This window comes from Diachasmimorpha longicaudata, chromosome 4 (genome assembly GCF_034640455.1).
Source record: "Diachasmimorpha longicaudata isolate KC_UGA_2023 chromosome 4, iyDiaLong2, whole genome shotgun sequence".
Lineage (NCBI taxonomy): Eukaryota > Metazoa > Arthropoda > Insecta > Hymenoptera > Braconidae > Diachasmimorpha > Diachasmimorpha longicaudata.
The window spans coordinates 8505142-8519494 of NC_087228.1; the positions used below are offsets into that span (position 1 = coordinate 8505142).

The 14353-nt window shown below is 37.0% G+C and overlaps 6 protein-coding genes across 12 annotated transcripts; 5 read left to right on the plus strand and 1 right to left on the minus strand.

Moving 5' to 3' along the window:
• The first annotated feature begins 825 nt into the window (after positions 1–825).
• On the plus strand, positions 826–7434 carry LOC135161819 (uncharacterized). The gene is made up of 13 exons (XM_064119743.1): positions 826–1206; positions 1510–2112; positions 2414–2521; positions 2592–2744; positions 2881–2939; positions 3390–3592; positions 5424–5618; positions 5819–5864; positions 5906–6182; positions 6238–6840; positions 6899–7006; positions 7165–7317; positions 7372–7434. The coding sequence occupies exons 1-13, from the start codon at positions 832–834 to the stop codon at positions 7432–7434; spliced, it is 2946 nt and encodes a 981-aa protein (XP_063975813.1). The 5' UTR covers positions 826–831.
• LOC135161612 (odorant receptor 4-like) lies at positions 3660–5347 on the plus strand. The gene is made up of 5 exons (XM_064119328.1): positions 3660–4002; positions 4067–4669; positions 4728–4835; positions 4917–5063; positions 5128–5347. The coding sequence occupies exons 1-5, from the start codon at positions 3751–3753 to the stop codon at positions 5182–5184; spliced, it is 1167 nt and encodes a 388-aa protein (XP_063975398.1). The 5' UTR covers positions 3660–3750; the 3' UTR covers positions 5185–5347.
• On the minus strand, positions 4946–5722 carry LOC135161615 (uncharacterized). Of its 2 annotated transcripts, XR_010298839.1 has the most exons (3): positions 5417–5722; positions 5152–5287; positions 4946–5093 (listed from the first exon to the last, which is right to left on the minus strand). XR_010298839.1 is itself a non-coding variant. In XM_064119332.1 (2 exons), exons 1-2 carry the CDS (start codon positions 5720–5722, stop codon positions 5282–5284), a joined length of 312 nt encoding a protein of 103 aa, XP_063975402.1. In that variant the 3' UTR covers positions 5139–5281. The 2 variants fall into 2 exon arrangements, 1 of the variants encoding a protein (XP_063975402.1); XM_064119332.1 differs by lacking the exon at positions 4946–5093 and having other exon boundaries at positions 5139–5287.
• A 592-nt stretch (positions 7435–8026) lies between the features above and the next one.
• Positions 8027–9699, plus strand: LOC135161609 (odorant receptor 94a-like). Of its 3 annotated transcripts, none has more exons than XM_064119324.1 (5): positions 8027–8297; positions 8374–8979; positions 9161–9278; positions 9367–9479; positions 9541–9699. In XM_064119324.1, the coding sequence occupies exons 1-5, from the start codon at positions 8046–8048 to the stop codon at positions 9598–9600; spliced, it is 1149 nt and encodes a 382-aa protein (XP_063975394.1). In that variant the 5' UTR covers positions 8027–8045; the 3' UTR covers positions 9601–9699. The 3 variants fall into 3 exon arrangements, with proteins under 3 accessions (XP_063975394.1, XP_063975393.1, XP_063975395.1); XM_064119323.1 differs by having other exon boundaries at positions 9161–9268; positions 9333–9479; XM_064119325.1 differs by having other exon boundaries at positions 9161–9268; positions 9333–9493; positions 9565–9686.
• Positions 9700–9981: 282 nt separating this feature from the next.
• Positions 9982–12274, plus strand: LOC135161606 (uncharacterized). Of its 2 annotated transcripts, XM_064119320.1 has the most exons (6): positions 9982–10411; positions 10665–11267; positions 11632–11739; positions 11804–11950; positions 12007–12059; positions 12148–12274. In XM_064119320.1, exons 1-5 carry the CDS (start codon positions 10088–10090, stop codon positions 12055–12057), a joined length of 1233 nt encoding a protein of 410 aa, XP_063975390.1. In that variant the 5' UTR covers positions 9982–10087; the 3' UTR covers positions 12058–12059; positions 12148–12274. The 2 variants fall into 2 exon arrangements, 1 of the variants encoding a protein (XP_063975390.1); XR_010298836.1 differs by lacking the exon at positions 12148–12274 and having other exon boundaries at positions 11824–11950.
• Positions 12275–12424: 150 nt separating this feature from the next.
• LOC135161604 (putative odorant receptor 98b) lies at positions 12425–14169 on the plus strand. 3 transcript variants are annotated; one of them, XM_064119319.1, is made up of 5 exons: positions 12425–12947; positions 13007–13609; positions 13676–13783; positions 13854–14000; positions 14059–14169. In XM_064119319.1, the coding sequence occupies exons 1-5, from the start codon at positions 12696–12698 to the stop codon at positions 14119–14121; spliced, it is 1173 nt and encodes a 390-aa protein (XP_063975389.1). In that variant the 5' UTR covers positions 12425–12695; the 3' UTR covers positions 14122–14169. The 3 variants fall into 3 exon arrangements, with proteins under 3 accessions (XP_063975389.1, XP_063975388.1, XP_063975387.1); XM_064119318.1 differs by having other exon boundaries at positions 13007–13343; positions 13407–13609; positions 13854–14169; XM_064119317.1 differs by having other exon boundaries at positions 13854–14169.
• The last annotated feature ends 184 nt before the right edge of the window (positions 14170–14353 follow it).

Sequence of the window (14353 nt, forward strand, 5' to 3'; positions counted from 1 at the left end):
TATTCCACGTTATACAGAATAGTCTGACACCACAGTCTCATCTTACGCTTTTCTACTTCGTCCCTTGACTTGCAGTTTTCCACGTTTTTCATTCCAGAAAAGAGAGGAGAACTCAACACGCAATAACACCATTGAATATGTTGAACAATAAGGTAGAATTTGATATGTGAGGAGACAGTTGGCATGAGAAAGTAATCGAACTGGTGAAAAATTACTCGACTAGTGGACTTACTTCACTAAGACTCATTTAATAATCTCCACGTAAAAATTTATCTAGTTGTTATATTTCCAAGAAATAACTTTAGTTTTAAATTAGGGAACTGAGGAAGGGTGATTTGGTACTGAGGCTAAGGGAGAGTTCCTCTAGGGAACATGAGTGTTCAAATAAAATAGCGGAAATGAGGAAATTGAGCGCCAAATATCTGAGCTCCATCTGATTATTGGAAATTAAGGAGAATGTGGACTTATTTTGTTAGAATGGGAAATACGTTTGAGAATTTGAAGGATTTCTGAATATGGAAAATCAGGAGATCAGGAGGGTATACACCATAGTCCTTCCACGGATTCTCACTCACACTGTGTCACTGCAGTCAGTAATATTCGCTAAAAAGCCTTCTGCGTCTGTTATGTTGCTATTTATAGATCGAAGTATTTTTTTCAACTGCACATGCGGTTCTGAGGTAACAAAGTCGTCGCAGTGGAATAAACGATCGGCTTTACTGCGCTGATAGACAATGCAGTTAATGGGTTTAAGGAATCACCGGCGAGGTAATATTTATTACCCACCTTCAATCAAAAACAATCAAGTGATTTTCTACAAATGTCAAATAAATGATGAGGAAAAATCTTGTTCGATATCACAGTTATCAAGTCGATGTCGCCGAGTGGACGTTTCTCCTGTTGACAGTGTATGAGTCATTAGTCAGCATGGCTATAGGTTCTCCTCGGACGACAATTCAAGAGAAATATAAATTTAATGAATACGAAAATTACACTCGTAATATAAAGTATTGGATGCTCTTTACTGGAACATGGCCTATTCTCCATCCAAATATCTTCTATCGTATCATACCCATTATCGCTGTAACCTCTACAACTGTATTGAGCATCATGCTCTTTCGATTTGCTATTGCTAATATTACAAGTATGAGCCTCATGGTCAAAGGTTTGTCGTTAGGAATCAGCTTCATATCGATAGCACTGAAGGTAATTTATCTATCTGTCAGATTATGAAGAAGAATATCCTCTATTTGGTTACTAAAATTCCATTGGAAACGGAAGAAAAAAAAATTGGACGTTCATTATTTATCCAAAAATCGCAAAACTCGTTTCAGTTGTTTAAGCATATTTTTAAGTGAACATTTTTGATAGTTTTCAACTTAAACAATAGTTTCTGCTTTCTGAGGACGGTCTGTCTCACTGAACAATTCGGTTTTATCCTGTTCGCTCCCACTCACTTTTTCGGACGATTTTTAGAAGTTTTTGAAGGAATTACGACGTTATTTTCAGGTTTTTCTTTTCACATTCTATAAAAAAAGATTAATCAAAGTGCATGGAATCCTCACTAACTGTCATACGAAGGCTATGGCCTCTGATAACTTGCGACATTTGGTGCTGGAAAGAGTAACCGGTTTTCGTCGGTTAACATGGATGCTAACTATTCTTGTCGTTAATGGCTGTTTCATGTATTTTCTCATTCCTATAATTTCAATGGCAGTTCAAATTTGGAATAATGTACAACCCATAAAATACATACTTCCGATGCCGGCACTGTATCCGTGGGAAATATATCCTGGAGGAATGATGTACATAGCAACATATATATTCGAAACCTATAATATATTGTGCTTAGGGATCGTTACGTGCGGTGTTGATTCACTATTTGGCTACTATATTTTTCACATAATTGGACAGCTTCGAGTCCTGGGTTATGAGATGATTAATTGCAATACGATGGATAATACGGTTGATTTCATGCGCAAATGGGTTACACAATCTCAGGTACTGAACGGATGCTGTGAGTGTTTGCAGACAATCTACAGTCCCATTATCGTCTGGCAGATCATAACAAATTCAGCTGTGATATGCACTGTACTATTTCAAATGTCACAAGTAAGAAATTCTATATTTCAGTCGTGAATACTGTTCAAAATGTGATTGATGATTTTCTTTCGTTTTTGTGGATAAAAAATCTTGGCACCTTTGTGGAAGATCTTTGATAACAATATTTCAAGCTCCCAGAGCCTGAAATTTATTGTTTCTTATCAGCAATAAAAAAATGAAAATCAGAACGGATAAATATCGTTCGTGACTAGTGCCAGAGGGATTTTTATTTGCGTTGCGTTCTCATGACATTCGTCCTGAAATATACTATTCTAAAGTTGTGGATCAATTTTGCATTAATATTCAACAGATGTCAGGAATTTCCATAGGGAGATATATTCTCATTATTGGTTATAGTGGAACGAAAATAATGCAAACTTATATATATAGCTGGGCTGGATCTGCCCTGACCGTTGAGGTAAGTTGATTATATTATTTTCTGTTGAATCACCAATCATTAATGTCAAATACTGTCAAATATATTTCAGAGCGAAGGGTTGAAGGAAATGGTGTACTTCAGCAATTGGGTGAATGCTAAGAGCCAATATTTTAAAACTTCGATTTTATTTATTCTCACGCAGAGACCTCTCCAGATTACAGCTGCCAATTGCCTGATTGTTTCAACGGATATGTTTCTCATGGTACATGTTAAGAGAAGCCTCACATCGAAAAATAGTTTTTGACAAAGTTTTTTTATGGCTCTGTACCTTTCCCTCGGTCTTCACGAAGAGAAGAACCATTAAGGTCCTTGATGATAAATGTACTTCTCTATTGCAGACTTTGAATACAGCTGTATCCTACTTCTTCTTACTGAAGACGTTTGAGGAGCGGGAATCGTAAAATGATACCTCCAACTAGAAGTTGCCATTTTCCCAATTTTATGTGAAGTTTGAATGAGAAAAAATATTGTTTTATATGTGAATAAAGCTATTTCTAGACGATCATAGACAGTCATTGTAGAAGCCAAGATGAACATTTCAAGACGATTACCTTAACAATTATCAGGGAGAGGCGCCTCAAGTTTACAGTTACCAACCGCCTCATTGTTTTCAACGAATATTTTTCATGATATCAGATAAATAATATCAGATGAATTCTAAAATAAATAAACGAGTAACAAATAAATACCACAAAATGTCCAATGATGATCGTAGATTATAAAAATGACCAGAGAATTATTTACCCAAAAAAATGACGATATTTCCACTGGAGTCTGTTCGTGAATCTGAATTAATTGACACACACGTGCACTGGAATAAATTACTGTACGTTTTGCAGTATTTCAGCATGATAATTATTTTTATTGCAGACATTCGAAGAACAACAATCGCAGAGCAAAATTTCGATCTATATAGTATTCTCGGAGACACCTCAAAATACACTAAATCGCCGATGCGTTTCAGTGCGTTTCCCCTTCTCCGGTACCCTAAAACCTCATCGCCTATTCGAATCGATTGCGTATCCCTATTATGCATAACTGATGTCAAAAGTTTTGATTCATAAATCACATACCACGCACTCGCAAAATTGGAGTTTCCATTCCCTTCCTCATTACATTCACAATTCACCTCAAATCAGTTGAAAAAATATTTTCAAACCCTTCACATCGCTCGGTAGAATTGCAAATCCATCCAGGCATAAAAAAAAATGTCAGACAGTGAAAAATTGCGGACTTACGTGGCATATAGAGAACATCTCAGATGGCTGCTGGACTTTGCAGGTTTATGGCCTTCGGAAAATTCAAGCTTGGCATATCGTATGCTCCCGTACTTGCAAATTTTCGTTGGTTGCGGTGCAGCTCTGAAAATTGGAAATTTTATCGCACATCATATAACGAGCATTAGAATCGTAACAAGGGCCATGAGTATCATGACGAGCATTGTCTTAAACATGTTTCGAGTACGTAAACAACTCATTCTCACTATAGTGCATTAAATACTTTAATTTTACGTTTGTTCTGAAGGTTGTGTGCCTCGCAAGGAATCGTGAACCCTTGATAAAAGCCCGGAAAATTCTGGACAATTATTTCGACGAGCTTTTGGCTCATGAAAAAATCAGAGACGTTGTCTTGCACGATGTCAAACTTTTTCGTCGGCTCAGTTTGTTCTACACAGTATTAACATTTTTCGCTCTGTTTGGATACGTATTGACTCCCCTGATCATCATCATCAACCAACATATACGTCACATTCAACCAGTCAAGTACCCCCTCATTCTGCTGGGAATGTACCCCTGGAACGTACCTGACAATATACTCATCTATTCAATTCATTACGTTTTCGAGGCCTTCGCTCTATTCACTGTATTTTACGTGAGTTCCGGGACAGATGCATTTCTTCCATTGCTTGTTTTTCAAGTCAAAGGAAAGCTTCGAGCAATGGCACATCGCCTGACACAGCTTGATGAAAAAGACAGCATTGATGATGACATTAATCAATGCATTCGAGATTACACAGCATTGATGGAATGTCGAGATATATTGGAGAAAACTTTTGGACCGATAATATTACTTTTGATGAGCAACAACGCAATCATATTATGTGCTCTTATTTTCCAGTTCACCCAGGTAATCAATCCACAATCTACCCCTGATGAATGTGTTTAATTACAACGTTTACCCACAGATGAAGGCCATAACAATTGTTCAAATCATACAGTTTGCAGCGTACATTTGTGGAAAGACAACCCAAACATTTTTGTACAGTTGGTCAGGTACTCTACTCACATCAAAGGTAAATTTTCTTAAAGAATGTGTCATCAGGTTGTTCAACAAGTGACAGCCAATTGTCACTCATCCCCAAATCAACCCACAGAGTGACGAGTATCTGAATGCTGTTTATGCATCGAATTGGTATGGAAATCGTAGAGGAATGAAATCTGTGTTGATCACCCTGAATCAAAGGCCATTGACAATGACAGCTTGGCATATGTCGGTGGTGTCAGTTGATATGTTCGTTATGGTGAGAATTCAATTTACTTAAGTGTATTACCTTGGAGTTATGAAAAATTATTATTTTTGTGTAGGTTCTCAATACAACAATGTCATACTTCCTGTTATTACAAACGATCGAACAAGGCTGATTTACGGGAGACAGTCTGTCTGTAGTTTTTTGAAGAAATAATAGTTCTGAACATAATTACAAGGGGAAATTATTACATACGGTTACCCCTATTTTCACTACTCCTGTAACAATAACCGCTACCATATAAAATATTTTAAAATATTACAACAACAAAACATTACTTTTTACTGCAAGCAATTCATGCTTTTTATTAATGATTGATTCTCTTTTCATAAACATATCAAAATTACCCTAAAGAAATCAGAGAGACTTCCGAGTCTGAGTTGACACCAAAAAGAGCCAAACCAAGTCGACACCCCTGTCATATCGATACCAATAGGGTAATCGCTCATCAAAGCCTCCTCACCACCCTTCATCGATCCTCTGCATCGAATAATCTTTTCTTCAGATGTTTGAGGCTTCCCAATCTGACAGATTACGAACCAACACTCAGTTGAAACACAACTGAACAGGTACATGCGCAGGAACATATGTGAGCCCGCCCTTTCCCTCGCAATCCTCCCGTCGTTGAAGAAATCGATAAAATGATACGCCATTAATACTGAATAAAAAAAGCCATATCAGTAGCCTGACAATATAATGAACAGTTATGAATATTTCATAAACCACAATATAACATACGCAATTCGCAGAAACTGTCCTCCTCCTCCTCCTCAGAGTTATAAAGTTACCCTTCATGTACATCGTTTGTTACTTATGAGCAAATGACCAAGTAACTGATACCTGCAGCCCCCTAGTCCATCAGCAATGAAGGACATTGAACTCAGAGAACACCAAATTCTCACAAGCACCATAAAATTTTGGCTCTCCTACAGCGGAATATGGCCAATTCACAATCCGGGAATTCTGTATCGTATCATACCCATTTTCGCCATAAGTTGCAACATCATATTGAGTATAGCACTATTTCGATTTGCCATAGCTCATATTTCGAATATAAATCTCATGGTTAAAGGAGTTTCCCTGGGAACGAGTCTTGCAACGATAGCTTTCAAGGTAAACTAACATTTTCACCATTTACATGTATTAAAGTCTCATTGATTGTCTTCAGATATTGGTTTTTACGTTGAGTAGAGAAAGTATCGTCAAAGTATTTGGGATTTGTCGTAATTATCATGAGGAGACATTGAACGATGAAAATTTGCGTTATTTGACTTTGGACAAAGTTTCGGGATTTCAACGTTCATCAAGAATTCTGTGTTTTCTCGTTGCTTGTGGTGCGGTATCGTATTGCATAGCACCTGTCATTTTTATTATCATCCAATTTCGGGATCATGTACAAGCAATCAAGTACATACTCCCATTGCCTGCTTTTTACCCGTGGATTATAACTCCCGGAGGAGCCCTCTACAAAGTGACATATTTATTTGAAGTTTACAATTTGATGTGTCTGTTGTTCACGACCTGCGGTGTTGACACACTATTTGGATATTATATATTGCATATAACTGGTCAACTTCGAGTTCTAGGGTATCAGATAACGCATTTGAATAGAAGTGATGGCTATCACCAGTCTATACGAAGATTTATTAATAAATTTGAGGACTTGAAGGAATGCTGTGAGATCTTGCAAGAGATCTATGGACCTGTCATTCTATGGCAGATTATTACAAATTCAGTGATTATTTGTACCGTATTGTTTCAAATTTCGCAAGTAAGACCATTTTCTGTAAAATCTGATTGATATCGATCTCTTACTCGATAATTCACAGGAAACCAGTATTTCGATACCGAAATATATTCTTATTATCGGATACAGTGGATCAAAAATCATGCAAACGTATATGTATGCCTCAGCTGGAACTTCTTTATGTACAGAGGTAGGATAAATATGGTTCCATTGTGTGGATGCGATAAACATTGCAAAATCCTGAGACTCCCATTGACTAATAATTTAATAAATTAGCCCTTTTCTTCTGAAGAGTATTTGCTGTATGCGATTTATTCAATTGATACGAAATTTATTGATTCTGATCAGAGTGAAGCCCTGAGTGAATCCATATACTTCAGCGATTGGCCAGGTGGTGGAAAACAACAATTCAAAACATCGATATTGATAATGCTGGCACAAAGACCTCTCCAAATCACAGCTGCTCATTTCGTCATTGTATCCAACGATATATTTGTTATGGTATGAAATTACAAATAGTTTATATGGTATCACTCATGTTATTTTTTATTTTAGACATTGAACACGGCTGTCTCATATTTCTTCTTGTTAAAGACATTCGAAGAGAAGCAATCTTAGGATCCTCCTTCTGATCTTGGGGGAACGCACAAATGTGGCACTTACGTGTGATGCGAAAAAAAAATATTCTCAATTTGTGAAATTCTTTTTTGTGAAAATACGCTAGTGCACATTCAATAAAAATAACTTCTGTAATTGACAATTTTTTCCAGTACTTTCATAAATTTTACAATTTATATTTATTAATTTCTGTATAGGGGAAAGGTGCAACATGTTTGCTCACAAGGAAGTTGCAAATTTATTAATAATAAAATAAATAGTAGATTTAACTAGAAAAAATGCACTTGTTCTCTTCGAAAAGCTCATTCCCTCTTATATCCCACTTCAAAATGATTCACGTGATGTCTTACAGATTATTCAAAATACTTCTGGGCTCAGGGAATGTTGGGCTGATACTGGGATTTTAATTCGACTCATTGTCTCCAATCATCCCCATCAATTCTCTACCTTTCATAATTAATAGACTACATCAATTCGATAACTGCATGTCAAATTATCTATGCAGTACAACTCCCTACAAAAAATTGTATATCCATTTAACTTCACTCAATCCATTAAAAGCTATTACACCGAGTTTTAACTTTTTTAATTTCACCTCGATATCGTGCGCGATGTCGAGTCATAAGAAATTGCTTGAGTATTCATCGTATCGTAGAATGGTGAAGGGATGTCTTTACATTGTCGGTTTGTGGCCATCAGAAAATCCTAAAATGTACTATCGTTTGCTACCATACGCACAACTACTACTAAGTACAATGACAGTCGTAGCAATCATCAATTTTCTGGGGCATCACATAAAAAATATCAATGTTGTTATTAAAGTTGTAAGCCTGCTGACATCAACATCACTTTACATTCTCAAAGTACGATTCATACTCACTAATCTGTAAATCGTAAATTGATCATATTTTTGAGTTCTCTACTGCTCTTCTACTTCAGCTATGTTCTTTGACGATTTATCGCAAAGAAATTTTGAGAATTCACCGAATTTTACATCGATTTTACATGGAGATTATCGATGATGAAAGATTAGTGGAGTTTGCATGCAAAAAAGTGAAATTGTGTCATTATTTAGGTGGATCTATGGTAGCCACTGTGTATGGTAGTTTTTTCCTGTTACTGGTGCTTCTGCCATTGATCAACATTTTCATCCAGGAAATTCAACACCACGAAAATATCAAGTACACCCTTGTCTACCCGACCATGTATCCATGGAATACCACATCAAATGGATTACCCTACAGAATAACTTATGTTCTTGAGTCGCTCACAGCTTTTAGCTGTTGCAATGTGACATCCGGTGCTGATTGTTTATTGTTGTTCTGGATTTTCCAAGTGACAACTCAACTTCGGGCGATGTCTTATCGTCTGAATAACATCAGAAAGGACGATAATTATGATAAAATCATAAGACAGAACATTGTTCAATATGGAATCTTGATGCGACTTCGTGATGAACTACAGAAAATTTACGGTCCTATTATAATGTACAATAATAGTAGTGGTGCTGCATTATTGTGTACACTCATATTTCAGTTGACTAAGGTAAATCAATCTATTGAAGATCTTTTGAATCTATCCAGTGTACTGACAGACCGATTCATCTATTTCAATAGATCCTAGTAACCCAGCAACACACTCGATTCATTTGTGATAATTAATTTATTCTGTCAGTGCTTCTTCATGAATATGTATGTTTTCTTTAAATGTAAGCACATTTTTACAGGCGAGTTCATTGACGAAAATTCAAATAGCCAGATTTACAGTGTACGCTATCGGAAAAACTCTTCAAGTATACATGTACAGTTGGCCTGGAACTCTCCTAACTACAGAGGTAAATGAAGGTATGAATAAAGACACCATCATCATAATTAAAACCCCTTTATGTTCCCTGACAGAGTGAGAATTACATTCGAAGTGTTTACCTGTCAGATTGGGTTAATCAATCAGCGTGCAGAACTTCGGTGCTGATGACACTCTCCCAGAAGCCATTGACTTTAAAAATATGTCACGTATCATTTATGTCGGTCGAGATGTTTGCTGTGGTGAGCTCCCAAAGCCATATAAATCTTACTTATGAAAAAATTCGATCTTTGTATTTTTCAGCTGATAAACACAACAGTTTCTTACTATCTTCTGTTGAAAACTATAGCTCCGGAGCCATAATTCATCAGTTCAGCAAGCTGTCTCCTCCAGATAGAACCACAAATTAGGAAGGCGATCATTTTCTCCACCTCTTGTAGAAATCATAGTCTACGTCATGAAATTTATAATTTTCTTATCGTTTAGTTTATCAGGAACTCATCTAGAAGCATAGAAGCACATACAATTCAATGAAAAATTAAAATCCTGATATGAAATGAAGGTAATGAATTTGACGGTTCACTTTACTCAGGACATTAATCAGCAACCGATCACTGACAATGTTCCTTACAAATGTTCCATCGAATAGTTATAATAAAACTGGCATCGTCAGGAAATCCTCACATTTGTTCACCTCCCTCCCCCTTCCCCACTCGGTTGCCTACCTCATAATATAATGCGATACGTACGTGGTCATCATCATGAAGTATCATTCAATGACAACGATACAGCCAATTGCAGTTCGAGGTAAATAGACTGGTGAGGGAAAAAAACGCACTTTGCATTTCCCATGCGTCGACAATTGTGCGTGAACCGTCACCATTTGTCTGGTCATTTGTCAACTGACAGCACACACAAGACAATGTCCGACGATAAACAAGTTCAACAATTTTTCGATACTCGCGAAACAATGCGCAAAATAGCACTCTATATGGGCCTCTGGCCCTTCGAAAATCCGAGTTACTTTTATAATTTGGTACCTTATTGTCTTGTGACTCTTTACATTTACGCAATACTCATAATATTTAATTCAATTGCTCATCATGTCAACGATGCCAGGCTGGTAACGGTGTGCTCCGGTGTTATTACCATTAACATTTTGTGTATATTGAAGGTAGATGACAGATCAGATCAGTAGTGACGTGGTGAAAGGTAACGGGAAATTGTAGAATCAGTAATTCTTAGTTTTTTCTCATACTTCTGTCTCTTAACATTATAAGTTCCATAATTTTACAGTAAATTCATCGCCCTCTCTGTCATTTTGTGCTTCACACGATCTTAACTCGATACTCTTCACAACTTTGCTACTGAATCGTTCTTGACTTTTACAAATAATCGAATTGAGTATCGTGATATTGTTCATTCAGATATTGCGGATCTCTAGATACGGAAAAGAAATGCTGTGGTTTAATAAAACAGTTACCGAACTGTGCAATGAATTTCTTAGAGATGGAGAACTGAAAAAATTTGTATTAGATGATGTGAAAATATTCCGAAGTTTTTTCATCGTCCATGCGAGCTTGTGTACTTTCAGTGGAACAATACCAATAATTACATCACTGGTGTCAGTTGTCCATCAAATAAGGAACGATATTCATCCCATCAAGTATAATTTAATACTCCCAGGAACATATCCATGGAATGTATCCGTCAATCAATTTGTTCACGGGCTTCATTTTGGTTTTGAAGCGTACAGTCTCATGTGGAATTTCTATGTGGGAGCTCTGGTCGATGTTCTATTTTCATTCACAATTCTTCAAATGACTATTCCACTTCGTGGAATGGCTCATGCCATCACTAATATGCGTGACGATCGGAATTATGGAAACATATTGCATAAATGTCTTATTCAATATAGAACTCTCATCAAATGTCGCTGTATCGTTGAGAAAACTTATGGGCCTATTATTGTTTTCATAGCTATTACTGGTCCAGTTGCTCTCTGTTCACTTGCCTGGCAAGTAACCCAGGTAATTGACGATAAATTTGCCGAAGGAGTGAAAAAAAACGGTGGAAATCCTGAAATTTCAGTGATTTTGTTTGAAATTCAGACAAAAAGGCCCTTCGCCAAAGGAGTCAATATTTCTCTGAGTGTCCAAGTTTACAGAAATATTATTTTATGAATTGATTCGTATTACTAAATCATATAAATCATATGAATCGGTAAAAGATGCCCAGCAAAGCAGGAAATAACGGGATTTAATTTTCTACCATTTAATTTAACGCAATTTAATTTTTTTTCGTTCCTTAAAATCTCAGGATTTTACCAGTCCCTTTTCCCGTGTACTATTAGCTCAGTACTTCCTTCCTTCAATACCATTTGACATTTTCCAGATGGACTCAATGACTAACATGCAAAAAATGAGATTTGCGGCTCACGGAATCGCCAAAACCCTTCAAGTTTGGTCGTACAGCTGGTCAGCAACAAATCTAAGAGGACAGGTGAATGACCAATCACAAATATCAGTTATTCTTCTCATGAGTTACTTTGCATTTGTTAATTCAGAGCGAAAATTTTTTGGAAAGTGTCTATTGCTCTCAGTGGCTTGGGAATAGAACATTCATGAACACAGTTCTAACGATACTCATGCAGAGACCGCTGATAATCAGAGCAGGGCACATGCCAGATGTTTCTCTCAACATGTTCGTATTTGTGAGTATTACTTTCTTCGTCAGTTAATCCTCAAGTACATCATGATGTTTATGCAGGTAATGAAAACTACTTCATCATATTACCTGTTACTACAAACACTGGATTAACGGTACGAACTTATCTCATTAACGGAACACAAAATCGATGTTACAGTGAACTCAACCCTTCCATAATCTTCAGCCAATTTTCTTTTACAGGCGCTCTCATAAACACATTTTTCAACGTTTCATCAACAGTCAAAGACCTCTTTCTTGATTTTTATCGAGACATATTAATTCATCCGAGTGCTTGTGATACATTCTGAAAAACGACTGCACATGTACGCTTTCATTGTACGAGTATATACATAGACTGAAATTGGTTCAAAATTATATACAAATCACAAATTTCCAAAAATAGCGGAGAACATATCACGTCAGGTTCGTAACGCGACTGACTCTACATCAAGCAAAAGGGCCTTCTGTACCTCATGCAAACCAACTTCTTTGATTCACCGATTCTTATGTTTATGACATCACGATCGATGAAATCACCGTAGGGTCTAGAGTCGCATGATTGCCAGCCCCTTTCCCTGAGCGGCCCTTCCAAAATGTCCTCCCCTGATTTATTGATGTACAAATCGACCACCCACTTCCGTCCGACCATTGATTGTTGTCTATCACTGCAGAGTCCCCATATCCTCCTCTACAGTCATCAGCAACAATTTGTTGCCTCGTGAATTGAGCCAGCAATTTTTCGTGTAATAATGTCTGCGAATTCAAAATTGTCCGAGTACGTAGAATTTCGCAGAATCACGAGAGCACTTCTCTTTCCCACCGGTCTCTGGTTGTCTGGGAATACGGGTTCACTGTACAGTTATCTACCCCTTATCTCGATGATTGTTTCATCTATCACGGGATTCGGTATCTTGATGTTTACGACACATCACATAACGCGAGTGACTGTCGTAGTGAGGGGCATGAGCATTGGAACAAGTTTTTTGAGCGTGATCTTGAAGGTAGGGGAGAACTCTATTTGGACGGAGTCCGTTAAGACATTTCAGTCCTGAGCTTTTAGATAATTTGTATTATTAGTCAACGTGAACGTGGAACTCGAGTCCATCAAATCCTGGACAACTACTGCTCTGCAGCTCTCAGAGATGAACGAATGAGTAAGATTATGTTGAATGGTATCACCAGTGTTCGTCGAATATGTTTCATAGTGGTTTTTACTGTTGGTTTTGGGGTCGTTATGTTCATTCTCACACCAACAATGAGTATCATAAACCAGAAACGTAACGGGGTCCAACCGGTCAAGTGTTCTTTGATGTATCCTGGACTGTACCCTTGGGATAACTCCGAAAACGGAATTGTTTGCCAAATTCACTTTGTCATCGAACTATTGGCATCATTAAGTATGTTCTGTATTACATGTGGGGTAGATAGCCTCTTTGCTCTGTACATCTTCCAAATAACAGGACAACTCCGAATAATGTCACATCGTCTGACGTCTTTCAGCGAGAAGGAAAATATTGAAATCGTGATCAGGGAGTGTTTACAACAATACAAAGTTTTACTCAGGTGTCGGGATTCTATAGAAGATATTTTTGGACCTCTCGTGGTTTGGATGATGGGGACAAATGCTGTCGTTCTATGTGCATTGATGTTTCAATTGTCTCAAGTAAAGTATTCTATTAATTTTTCTCGTCAACTCACTGATTCCTCGGCATTATGAATTACGCTGCAGATGACAAGCATCTCGATAGTACGAGGAATTGCTATCATCAATTATCTGGTGATGAAAACGGTCCAAACGTATATTTACACCTGGTCCGGGACAGTCCTGATAACAGAAGTAATTTAATCATTTGGTAATTGGGTATATTTCATTGATAACTTCATGGATAAATGTGCTGTAATTGCAGAGTCAGAAGTACCATGAAACAGTCTACAACATCAATTGGCTTGGAAGCAAGCCAATCATGTCATCGATCATCATTATGCTCAGTCAAAGACCTATTCACCTGAAACCCTTCGGGTTTTCAGTTATATCTGTGAATATTTTCATCATGGTTGGTGCACTTAATGAAAGATTACAGAACTCTTATTTATTCCTTTCGCTTTCCGCAGATTCTCAAAACAACTGTCTCTTACTTTGGTTTGCTCAATGCCATGAACGAAAAATCCAGGTAAACGTATCCATCATCTTTGAAGTTCAGAATTGTGTTCCGTTTAGATGAATCATCGGTACATTAATGTAACTCCAAGAAAGCACAGGAATAAAGTTGTATTTTAGTTTTTTTTCCTAATATATATAGTTAAATAATAGGACATTCTCCTTCGTATACACTAAGTAAAAAAATGTTATTTCCAAATATCCATTTACTTCAGGAAAATATTTATTCTTTCAATCCTTTCCTTCCGA

Coding starts and splice junctions, on each gene's coding strand:
- LOC135161819 (XM_064119743.1), top strand. CDS start 832: ATGATGAGGAAAAATCTTGTTCGATATCACAGTTATCAAGTCGATGTC. Junction 2,113..2,413: donor TACTATTTCAAATGTCACAA/GTAAGAAATTCT, acceptor AATATTCAACAG/ATGTCAGGAATTTCCATAGG. Junction 7,007..7,164: donor GAACTTCTTTATGTACAGAG/GTAGGATAAATA, acceptor GATTCTGATCAG/AGTGAAGCCCTGAGTGAATC.
- LOC135161612 (XM_064119328.1), top strand. CDS start 3,751: ATGTCAGACAGTGAAAAATTGCGGACTTACGTGGCATATAGAGAACAT. Junction 4,670..4,727: donor TTATTTTCCAGTTCACCCAG/GTAATCAATCCA, acceptor GTTTACCCACAG/ATGAAGGCCATAACAATTGT. Junction 5,064..5,127: donor CAGTTGATATGTTCGTTATG/GTGAGAATTCAA, acceptor ATTTTTGTGTAG/GTTCTCAATACAACAATGTC.
- LOC135161615 (XM_064119332.1), bottom strand. CDS start 5,722: ATGGCGTATCATTTTATCGATTTCTTCAACGACGGGAGGATTGCGAGG.
- LOC135161609 (XM_064119323.1), top strand. CDS start 8,046: ATGTCGAGTCATAAGAAATTGCTTGAGTATTCATCGTATCGTAGAATG. Junction 8,298..8,373: donor CATCACTTTACATTCTCAAA/GTACGATTCATA, acceptor CTTCTACTTCAG/CTATGTTCTTTGACGATTTA. Junction 9,480..9,540: donor CGGTCGAGATGTTTGCTGTG/GTGAGCTCCCAA, acceptor TGTATTTTTCAG/CTGATAAACACAACAGTTTC.
- LOC135161606 (XM_064119320.1), top strand. CDS start 10,088: ATGCGTCGACAATTGTGCGTGAACCGTCACCATTTGTCTGGTCATTTG. Junction 10,412..10,664: donor ACATTTTGTGTATATTGAAG/GTAGATGACAGA, acceptor TTGTTCATTCAG/ATATTGCGGATCTCTAGATA. Junction 11,740..11,803: donor CAACAAATCTAAGAGGACAG/GTGAATGACCAA, acceptor TTGTTAATTCAG/AGCGAAAATTTTTTGGAAAG.
- LOC135161604 (XM_064119317.1), top strand. CDS start 12,696: ATGTCTGCGAATTCAAAATTGTCCGAGTACGTAGAATTTCGCAGAATC. Junction 12,948..13,006: donor TTTTGAGCGTGATCTTGAAG/GTAGGGGAGAAC, acceptor CTGAGCTTTTAG/ATAATTTGTATTATTAGTCA. Junction 13,610..13,675: donor TGATGTTTCAATTGTCTCAA/GTAAAGTATTCT, acceptor ATTACGCTGCAG/ATGACAAGCATCTCGATAGT.